This window comes from Solanum tuberosum, unplaced genomic scaffold (genome assembly GCF_000226075.1).
Source record: "Solanum tuberosum cultivar DM 1-3 516 R44 unplaced genomic scaffold, SolTub_3.0 scf00532, whole genome shotgun sequence".
Lineage (NCBI taxonomy): Eukaryota > Viridiplantae > Streptophyta > Magnoliopsida > Solanales > Solanaceae > Solanum > Solanum tuberosum.
The window spans coordinates 313,529-325,781 of record NW_006239461.1 but is presented as its reverse complement, the minus strand read 5'-3'; the positions used below and the strand labels follow the sequence as shown (position 1 = coordinate 325,781).

Sequence of the window (12,253 nt, the reverse complement as noted above, 5' to 3'; positions counted from 1 at the left end):
TAGTGAAAAGAGGGGGGGGGGGGGGGGGTTGGTGGTTGGCGTGCAGCACAAAGAGGAAGGATATGTGGTCATAATTTGAGTGTGCCATCCACCATAAGAATATTGTCGATGAAGCATACACTTCTCAAAATCATTTCTATCTATCCTCTCTTAAAACCTTCAATAATATACCTATCTTGATTTATGTAAAACTCACCATTGACCATCATTATCTTTCTCTACTCCAATCCTTCCCCATAACTCTTCTTTCTTTTATATATATATTCACTTTAGCTAGCTCATATTACATACATTAATATTTAAATATATTACTACGTACTTACTCTTTACTATGATTGAGGTATAAGTCTTGTAAGGTGAAGTAAACATCTAAAGTAACTTAAAAGCAAAGGGGAGAAGAGAATTCTTTTTTGCTATTTATGATGAGTAGATACTACATTACCTTCCTAAAGATGTGTAATAATCTTCACAATCTTACTAGAATTAGAACAAATTATTAACTAAGTTTCACCTTCTTTAGAAGCACAGACAACTTCTATACTTGATGTTATCATGCAAATGCATTGTCTATCTAACTAATTCTCATATTCTTGACAAGTTTTTTTTGTTAAAAAAGTGCTTTATTCTTCTTTCTATTCATTGTATGGTTAAAGTGAGACTGATCAAAACAGAACTTGAAACCTCTTCCTAATTGTTGTTTATTGAAAAACATTGAAAAAGAGTAGACAAGGAATGATTGAGAGAGATTAAGCAAAGCCAAAAACCTATTAGAGTGTGTTTGGTAGGAAAGGAAAATGTTTACCGAGAAAATATTTTCTTGGAAAACAAGTTGGTTTCTAACTTATTTTCTCATGTTTGGTTGGTGAGTGGAAAATATTTTCGTGTTTGGTTAGTGAATGAAAAATATTTTCCAGAAAATATCTTTTATTCTTGGCTAGAGAGTAGAAAATACTTTTTAGGAAAATAATTTATGATTCGGAAACCAACCCCAACAACCGATCTGAGACCCGACCCTGACCCCATCACCCGAATTGGGACACGACCTCGATGACTGGTCCAGAATCTGACCCAGGACTTAACCCAAACTTCCAACGCACAACCCGACATTCTAACTGGGACTAGACCCCGTCATTTGAATCGGGACACGACCCGACAATCGATCTGGTATCCGATCCCGAGACCTGACCCAGGACCTGATCCCGACTTCGAACCCAAGACACGATATTCAAACTAGGACCCGACCCTAGGGCTGGGCATAAAATACCGAAAACCGAATTATCAAACCGGACCAAATTTTTTGGTAATTTGGTATTTGGCATGGTATTCGAGAGTAAAATTTTAGAATTATGGTATTCGGTATTTCCCGAATACCAAATTATTTACTTAATGAAGGTCATATATCAACATATTTGTTACTTATTAGTACAAGTCCAAACATAAAGTTATAGAATAAGCATGAACAATCCAAATATATGTCTTTTAGTTGTATCGATTTGCTTTTCTTGATGTCTTCTTACTTGTTGATCTTCTCTTATATCATGCCTCCACATTAAAAAAAATTAGAAATAATTGGAGAAATAGTATTAACTTTGTAATACAATCGGCTAGAACTTTAATAAGGTATTAACGAATGTTGTACCAAATCGAAGTTTAATTTACCATTTTCTGAATTACCAAATTGAAATTTAAAATTTTGGTATTTGGTATCTACTTTAAACTACCAATTACCGAATTACCAAACCCAAAATTTGCGAAACCCGAATTGAATATCGAATATCGAATGTCCACCCCTACCCGACCCCAACACCCGAACCTTGATACGATCTGGACGACCGATTTGGGATTCAACCCTAACACTTGACCTGGGACCTGACTCTGACTCCCGACCTAAGACTCGACATTCGACCTAAACCGAACCCTAACCCCGACACAGACACCCAACCCCAATGAATGATTCAGAACTCGATACCCGAACTAAGACCCGACACCCAAACTAGGATCCGACACCCGAAATACAATTTGACTTTCGAACATAATTTGATCTCGACACGCGACGTAGGACCCGACTTCCAATTCAAGACCCAATTCAGGATCGACCTTCGACTCTCAATCCAGTACTCGATTTCCAAACTAAGACTTGACTCGACTTCAGATCCAGGACCCGACTTTCAAACCACGATCCAACTTTCAAATCGAGATCCGTCTTCGACACTCGATCTTGACAATTGATTCGGAACCCAAACTCGACATCTGATCTTGACGATCGATTCGGAACCAAACTCGACACCTGATTTAGGACTTAAACTCGACTCTCAATTCAAACTCTGACTCTGACATCCAACTTAGAACCCCACCCTGACACCCGATTCGAGATTTGACCTCGACAACCGACTCAAAATCCGACCTCGAATCCTGACATGAGACTCGACACCCAAATTGAGATTCGACCCCGATCTGACCCGAAAGTTAGGTCTCGAATTGAGGTCGAGAGTCGTGTCCCAAATCAAAAATCATAAGTTTGATCCCGGAGTAGTATCGAAAATCGGTACCCAAGACTTGAGTTAGGGTGAAAGTTGAGGTGTGAGGTTGAAACAGAATTTTGGAAAATATTTTCCTTATTATTTTTTTTGGTAAGTCATTTTCCTTAAATTTGAAAAAAATAAGTTGATTTACAAAATATTTTTCAAAATGTTTAAGCTAACCAAACATGAAGGCTACAAATTTTCCTGATTGTTGTTCTTCAAAAATATTGAAAAGGGTGTCCTAGAGTTAAGTTAAGGGGCAAAATTAGAGTTTGTGATTTAGGTCACATGTTTATGCCCTAAGCCATGCAAATTATATTTGAAATTCAAATGAAAAGGGTGTCGAATGACAAATCCATTATCGCTAATTAAGTTTCAGAGGTTGCGTTTGTCCTAAAGGATGGTCCATATATATATTTTTATCATTACTTTATAAAGTATTCGGATAGTTTGAATGGCTAAAAGTTTATTCATATTCAATATTTACATTGCGTTGATAAATACATTATATGTGTTTAGACATAAGTATTTAATATTTAATCATGGATAATTAATATACGTCCTCATCATATTAAATTAGTTAATTGTATTAAATTTATATGATTTGATGTAAATATGTGATTGTGATAAACAATTACGGAGTACTGTATTCTATGAGTTATACTTATAAATAAAAGAAAAAAAGGAAATGATGATAATACATTGAATTGCCTTGTATTTTTATCTACGGACCCCATCTTAATGCATTGAATATTATGATTATATTTAGTTGCCACGCTTGATACTTACTGTTTTAATATATGCATATTGCAAATACACAATTGATTATATTTTGGCACGTCTATTAAACTTTATTTTCAAAAGATAATGGTGTCCTTTTCAAAACCAGTTGAATTTAGTCTCATGCCCCTCCATTTTTTCCCTTCCATTTTTGCCAAAATAGACTAGTGCCTTATTAGGACTTATACAAAAAAAAAAAAATCCAAAATAAAATATGTTTCCCAAAAAAATAAAAGCAATTATTCATTTCCGTAATAAGATATTTTGTAAATTCATGTGCATTTCAAAGTTTTTGAATTTAAAAGCAAGTATTAACAATAAGATCTCTCATTAATCCTACTAGAAAATGGATGCACTAAAACACAAATTCACCGATTTGGCTAAAAAAAACTATAAAAATAAAAATAGGAGAGTTCTTGGATTTAGGTGGCCTAATATATAAAAATTGATTTTTTTTTAAAATAAATTATTTTGGCTTTTTGTGTGTCCACTTGAGAATTATGTATATAAGGGAAGATATATATATATAATATAGATTATTAGAGAAAGCTTGCATGCCTCCTCGTAGCAAACTCTAATAATTGATGTCATGCATTCAAGCATCTTGTTTATAATTGTGTCTCTATTTTCCTAAGCTGCCATGTGATTTACTAGGGTACCTTTGGTCTCTCATATTTTCAACCTATATATACATATACACTTATTACTGACATATGTCATATATATATATATATACCCAAAAAAAATTCCTACTCATGGAACTAGGGATGGTAACAGGATAGTGCGAGTGCAGCGCGATCCTTTATAAGGGAGAAATTCAAAATTAAAGGGCATAAGAACACTTTTAAGAAAAAAAAATAATTTATCAAGACGGTACGACTTCAAGAGCGCTCTATAGGATATAGGGAGAAACTCAAAAAGGCGCAAGAACGTTTTCAAGAAAAAATATAATATTATTTGTAAATTCAAAGTTCAACCTAACTCTAAAACTATTTAATCACGATGTGTTTGTCCCCTTATAAAGTCAATTTGCTTGATATACGTTAAATTATTTAATTATTGTCCTAATGAATCAAAACCTCTTTAGTTTGAAAGTAAAATTAATACTTCAAATAAATCATCTCTATTGTTACATAATTTGATTCTTAAGGAGCACAAAATGAAAAGATTTTTAAAAAATAAAAAAATAAAGAAATCAGGGGAACACCAATTACAATGCTTTAATTTTTAACATAATAGTAATAGTGGTTAATAAGAAAGAATGACATTCTTAACTAATTAGCAGTGGTTAAAAGATTGAATTAGAATCTGTAATATAACATTTCTGATTGTGATCTCTTGACTCTTGACCATTTAGCTAATTAATCATCACATCAACAAATGCAAGATTATGTTTTATTACTATTTATTTTAAATTTATTTTTATTTTAATATCAAGTGCCAATAAGCATATACCGCTAGTGTAAAGCTTGCAAATCCGTCGAATTGTCCAAATTCTAAACCTTATACTTATCTATAAAAAAAATATTAGACAAATTTGATGTATTCCTGCGTTAATATCAAGTGCCAATAAGCATTTACCCCGGACTAAGCTAATGTAGAGCTTGTAGATTCATCGAATCCAATATAACTTCAGTCCAAACTCTAAACCTTATATTTCTTTTTTCTTTTTCTTTTTTTTTTAAAAACAACTATTAAACATGTATAAATTATTTAGTTTAGAACCCAATAATTAAAAGAACTAGAATCATGAACCCCAATGTAGCTACATTGACCTGAGTGTCAAGGGTGGTCAATAGAGCACCCTTAGTCGAAAAAATATATTGTGTGTGTAAGTTAAAAGCAACTTTCTTATAGATATATACGAAAGTTTTGAACACCTTGAGCAAAACTCTCAGCTACGCCACTGCTAAACTCAAAAATTCCTTCTTTTTTTGGCTACTCTATGATTCTAACTTTCCATATTGCAAACTTAAGACCATAAGATTAAAAGATACTTAATTTACGTATCTTTAAGTTAAGACGACAAGATTCAAAAATCTTATTTACTTTCTTAAACTAGGTGTTAAGTATCAAATAAACGAATTGAAACGGAGAGGGAGTAGGTTGTTTTGAAGGTATGAAATAGAGTGAATAGTACTCAAATAATATAGACAAGTAAACAAAAAAACAAGAATTGCGCGTGGAAATGAATTTGGATTCATGTTGTTTGTCTCTCACACAAACAAAAAAACTTGATACATCATCTTGTATTCATTATGCTTACAATTATTACTATTATTCTTTCTTCCCTCACTCACCTCGCATGCCCCCCTCCCCCCTTCCCTTTTTCTCACTTGTTATTATTTTCCCCTATATATACTCACTTCCCTGTTCCTAACTCTCCCCACCTCCTATCTCTCTTTCTCATTTCTTCATACAAACTGTTTTTTCTTCATCCATGGCTGTTTCTGGTTTCGAAGGATTCGAAAAGAGACTTGAACTACACTTCTCTGGCGATGATCCAATCATCCGAATGGGTGGTCTCCGTCAACTGGACTTCGAATCAATTGAAGAAATACTAAATGCAGTGCAATGTACTGTAGTATCAGCTGTTGGGAATCAATACTTTGATTCTTACGTATTATCGGAATCAAGCCTCTTTGTTTACTCAACTAAAATTATCATTAAAACATGTGGAACTACTCAGCTATTGAAATCAATTCTTCCATTGATTCAATTTACATCCGAATTGGGATTCATTATGAGTGAATGTAGGTATACTCGAGGGAATTTCATTTTCCCCAAAGCTCAACCTTACCCACACACAAATTTCAACGATGAGATCTTTTATTTACAAGAACAATTACCGATTCATCTTTGTTATAGAAAAGCCTCTGTTATGCCATCCAAATTCATTTCTCATTCGTGGCATGTATTCACTGCTTGTAACGAAGAACCTAACAACGATCTCTTCACTATTGAAGTTTGTATGACAGAGCTTGATCGGGTACTTGCTAGGAAGTTTTTTAAGCATCCAAATATGGCTTCAAATGAAATGACGGAAGTTACTGGAATTTCGGAAATTAACCCAAATGCTTTGATTTGTGATTTTGTTTTTGATCCTTGTGGATATTCCATGAATGGCATTGATGGAGATCGTTATTCTACGATTCATGTTACCCCTGAAGATGGATTTAGTTATGCAAGTTATGAATGTGTTGGATCAATTTACGATGATCCCAATGATATTATTAACATATTGAAGAAAGTGGTGCAAGTTTTCCGGCCGGGGACTATGTCGATTTCGACTACGTCGACCAGCAATGAGGTTTGGACGAGAATTGCTAAAGCTGTTGAACCACTAGGGATGAAATGCCGGAGCTGCACAATGGATGATTTTCCGTCAACCGGAAGTGTGGTGTTTCAGACTTTTACGTCTTGCCGGAAGTAGGTGGCGGAGCTGCGGCGGCGGTGGTGGTAGGAAGGTGGCAATATGGTGGTACTAGCACCTTCTGTGATGGTAGATATGTGGTTTTGAGAAGTAAAGGGAGGAAGTAGGGGACCTTTTCTTTTTCTTCTTGTTGTTTTTTGTATTTTTCTTTTTTTATTTTATTTTAATTTTGTTAGTTTTTTTAGTTGAAAATTTTTTAATTAAAAAGAAGTAGAAAAATATTGATGCATGAGTTGGATTGGATGGTAGATGATCTTGATGATCATCAATGTAAGCTTTGACTTGTGTAGAGTGATGCAAGTAAATTTTCACCATAAGGTTATCCTAGGAGTTTCTATTAAGAAAATATTCATTAATGGTATATGTTCGATCTGAAATCTATTTTCATTCCAAAAAATGTGGTGTGGATTCATCTCTCTCGACCAATTCAGGTGAGAGGGAGGTGAATCTCGATATCTATGTAGTGAAAACTGTTTATCTTGACTTTCAATTCATAAGGTTAATAATCGATTGTATAAAGATTTGGAAGGAGAAGAGAAAGGAAGATAGTGGGCTTAGGTTAATATATCATGATAATGCACCCCACTTTATGTTTGTCACGCCTAGAGAAATTTGTTTGAGGTTGCATGTTTATGTGTTGTTAGTAGTGGGGGATGTTAAAAAGTGGATGAATCTTTTTGTTGCTAAGTTTTCATTTTGTCTTCCTTCTCATCTATTTGTCTCCAATGAGAACTTGCATGGGCTTGTCATGGTTTTTTTCTCCATGATTAAGCATGCATATTAATTAGTTATATATATACTTTTATGGTTATTATGAGTGGCTTAAAATTATATGGTTAAGGTATTAACACAACAAGGTGCAAAAAAAATAAAATGAAAGCATAATTATAAGTAATTAGGACAATCTCTCTCTCTCTAGTTTTCTTCCTTTTATGAATGTCGTTTTGCTAAATAACAATAATATATCATGATGCTAGATGTTTTTTGTTGTTTACCATTTCTCTCATATATACGTTCTTGATATACAAATATATAGGTTTTTTTCTTACATTAATAATAACAAACTCAATGTAATCCACATGTGAGGTTTGGGGTATAGAGTCGGCAGACCTTACTTCCACTTAAAAATATAGAGAAATTATTTCTAATAGGCCATCGATAGTTGGCTCATGAATATGTTCTCTTTACATTGCTAACATGAAAAGTGCTACCTAATTAGACAACAATAACTAAGAGATGATTAAATCAAACTCGTGAAATTGTGAACTAAATTATGTTATTTTGGTCATTAAACTGTCCAGAACAAACTTTAGCACTTTCCACAAAGTGTGTATTCACCCATAATGAGGGATTATATGCACCGTTATGATCTTCTTTTAGGCCACTCTTTAAATTATGTTTCCTTTAGTTAATTGGATTAAATTTCACCTTTAAAGTAGTAGGACAATTATTTATTGGAAAAATTACAGAAATCTCACCTTTTAGTTTACTTAATTATCCCCTATAAGTTTTACAAATCTCCAAAATCCCTCATTTTCGCGCATCAGATTAGTGTATCAGCGCTTGTATTATTGTATCTCACGCATCAGATTAATGTATCAGCACTTATATTATTGTATCTTGTGCATCAGATTAATGTATCAGCGCTTATATTATTGTATCTCGCGCATGTATCAACACTTATATTATTGTATCTCGCGCATCATATTAATGTATCAGCGCTTATATTATTGTATCCGTTTGAGGGATTTCTGTAATTATAAATTTTTAAGGGATAGATTGTAATTTTGCCTTAAAAATATGTGATTTCTGTAATTTGCCCTTATTTATTTATTTTGGAAACAAAGTCCACCCCACCCCCAGATCATGAGGATAAAATTTAAATAATGGCCTCAAGAAAGAAAATTTGTGCAAATTCTCAAAAATAAAGGGCTAAAATGTATAGGCTACTATTTTCAATGCCCCTAATAGATCAAAGCTTGAGTGGGCTCTAAATCTGCAAAAGAAATAGAAAAAACCCAATAAATAGAAAAAACCCAATATGCATTATGGGCCTTACACATAGGAGCCAATTCATATGTTTGGATACTATGATAATACAGAGAAACTTAATCTTTAGAAGTTAATTACTTAGATATACTAATTTGTAATATTATGAATCTTACATGATTTTGGTACGTTTAGATACATATATGTTGGAATACATGGGGTTAAAATTAGGTGTCATTTGTTCTAGATAACAAATCTCACTCACCTTTCTCCCTATTTTAGTGTATCTAGTAGCAAAAATACATATATTTAGGTGTATCTTCCTCAATATATGATAGAAAATTCTTAATTAGTGACAAAATGAATAATTATTTAAAAATATTGATAGAATTAGTATATATGATATGGATGTATGTCTAATAAGATAGTTTAAAGATACAAGTTTCTCCTCATAAAAATCTTTAAAGTTGCTATTCAACATAAATTTGTATCTTTCATCATTCTATTGTAACTTTGAAATGACATTATTTTTCTTTTTCTCAATTTTAGAATCACCATTAACACTTTTCGCAGCAACATTTTTTTCGTCTGTCATAATGAATCATATTTTTTTAAAATTTCCATAGAGCCCATGTTGTATATTTTTATACTTGTTATGTAACTATTTATGCATGGTAGCACCTTTATCGCATTTTTGCTTCCGTATTATTTCATGTTAGCTTTTACTTTCAGTATTGATTTTAGGCTTTTACTTACCTACAGGGCTATAATAGATGTCATCACGGCTCAATTTCGAATTGTGGCTAGGAAAAATCATATAACACCAAAGTAACGAACTTACATCAAATTCTAGTGATTATACATGAGTCTACGTTAGATTTAACACCTAGAATCTAAATAATCATGAATTTAAAGGTAGAAATTGTTGATTTTTTTTCTAATGTTAGAAGAAGGTAAATTGAGAATTCAAACATTGATTTGAGGTCTGATGTAAAATCTAATTATTAATTTGGACTCATAGGATTATGGTAACCCAAAACATAGTAATTTACCACAAACATATGGCTATATCTTGTGATTGTATTCATATTTTAAAAATTCTAGACTCTTGATCCAAAGGACAATAAGAATAAAAAAAAATGCAAGGACTCCTCTTGCAAATTTTTGTATTATATTCATTATTTCTTACACTTTCACTCTTGACATGTCTATATGGATAATTACAATATCACGAGTTTGAATACTAATAATTTCTTTCTTCTAATTCCCTCTTTATTATTATGTAAAAAATAAAATAATAGCACACCAACCATACTTCCAACACGAAAAAATCAACATAATATAAAGGAAGCATTTCTAATCTAGCTGTCTTTTTCTCATTTTTTAAAGAGCACACAATTTTTGTTATCGTAAATTTTAATACGGTCAGATCTTTCTATAACAATCATTCTTTATAATAACATTTCATTAAAACAGTCATATTTTTTAGTGAAACCAATCTTTCATTTTATGTTATATTATATGGTTTTTCCAATTATATCATTATAGCAATCGAAAAAATATCGAAACAAACTATATTATTATAAAGAATTGTGATCATAATATAAACCTAGCACGAAATAAAAAAGGAAAGTAGGGAACAATAAACTTACATATGGAACAAAAATGAAGAGCTGGTTGTCTACTCTGCATTCAAATCCTCAATTTACCAAAACAAAGAAAGTACTTAAGTTTATGAAGTCACTTCATTAGCTTTAAATTAAGCATAACAATTGACATATTAATCAAAGAATATTTTTTTACTGTGGATGAGGGAACATATAATTGGTCAAAATAAAAGTACTAATCTGAAATTAACGTGTGGCAATTGCTACATATGATAGTGGGAATGAAACTACCTTTTTAGTAACATAAATGATTAAACATGAATTTTTTATAGTTTAATTAAGTGAGTAGTTATTGGTTAACACGTATTAGTCTTCTATTGAAAGAGCTTTGACATGCGTTTAAGCACAAAAGAAAGTTTGTTAATGTCACCTTTTTTAAATTATTTTTTATATTAAACGGGAAAAAGATCAAGAATAGCCCTAATTTATTGAAAATGTCTTAAAAATATTCTCCTTCAACCTTTTGGTCTAAAAATATTTTATATCTTTGTTTTTGATTTAAAGATATCCCTTCTTTCACCTTTGATCTAAAAATATCCCCAACTCAAATTTAATTAAATTGAATCTGCATGCTAATTAGTTAATTCTTTATTTGTTCTAAAAGATAATTTTCTATTTATTCAAATTCTTAATATTAGCTCATCCCAAAATATTTGTTTAATTATATTTGAAATGAAAATTAATTTTTTATGTTGTCAAACATTTTTTTAAGTAATAGAGAGTAAAGAAAAAGGACAAAATTTGATTTATTAATATTTATTTATAGACTTAACGATTTATCCTCATTACTAAAATAAAAAACTTATTTACTGGTTCAAATTTCAAGTAGAAAATTTTCTAATAAAATATCTATTTGTTCTGATAAAAAATTGCATTGGAGATCCTTTCTGCCAACACAACGATTACTTCATTGTCATAAGGATAACCAGCTTTCTAAAAATAATAAATAATACTAAATAAAAAGAGACATAAACACAATTCAAGATTTTACTAACATATATAATGACATTTGATGCATCAATATTGATCTCTTATTTTTTGCTTCTGATAACGTTAATGATATGTCCTTGTATTGATAATCTTTCAATAATAAAGAAATAAAAATAAAATAAACTTAAGTAAAATAATTAGAATGTGAGTTGGGTTGAAATCAGGTGATGTATAAGACCTAGGAAATATTAATTGAATTTAAAAGAACATATTGCAATCGATTCAGTAATATTCTTTGCATAAACATCTCTAATTAAAGATTTCGAGCACAAATAATTTAAAGAAAAAAGAATTAAAATTTTATTTAGTTCAAATAACAAAATTATGAATTGTTATCAAATAAAAATTTAATCAATATTAAATCCTAAATATTAGATAGATAAATAACAAAGGTTAAAAATATTTTCAAACATAAAGATGGAAAGAGAGATATCTTTGAATCAGAGACAAAATAAAGGATATATCTTAATCAAAAAATAGAAAAGAATATTTTAAAATCATTTTCAATAAGCTGCGAATATTATTGGTCCTTTACCGTATATTAAAAGATTGGTGGGGGTATTGCATTTGCCTTGGCCTTTTCAGACTTATATATGATGATGATGATTATTGTATTTCAATTTTTTAAGTATATATGTATAGTTCTACTCATTTGATTCCAAACACAGTTCCTAAGTCATGGTGTAATAATTCACGACATTTTGCTTTCTTCTTTTTGTTATTTTTTAAAGATTATAGTGTGGGGGAATGCTACATGTGTCAAGATGAACTAAAATACTTTTTTTGGGCATTCCTTCTCACTTCTCATGTTGTCACAGAATGAATTTGGTAACTAATTGTTGGGATATATATTATTAACTATATTTTTAGAT

At 31.1% G+C, this 12,253-nt stretch overlaps 1 protein-coding gene across 1 annotated transcript; it reads left to right on the top strand.

The window, feature by feature from the left end:
- The first annotated feature begins 5,706 nt into the window (after positions 1 to 5,706).
- LOC102596192 (S-adenosylmethionine decarboxylase proenzyme 4) lies at positions 5,707 to 7,051 on the top strand. Its single transcript, XM_006365224.2, has one exon. It carries the CDS (start codon positions 5,743 to 5,745, stop codon positions 6,733 to 6,735), a length of 993 nt encoding a protein of 330 aa, XP_006365286.1. The 5' UTR covers positions 5,707 to 5,742; the 3' UTR covers positions 6,736 to 7,051.
- Positions 7,052 to 12,253: the final 5,202 nt, after the last annotated feature.

Coding starts and splice junctions, on each gene's coding strand:
- LOC102596192 (XM_006365224.2), top strand. CDS start 5,743: ATGGCTGTTTCTGGTTTCGAAGGATTCGAAAAGAGACTTGAACTACAC.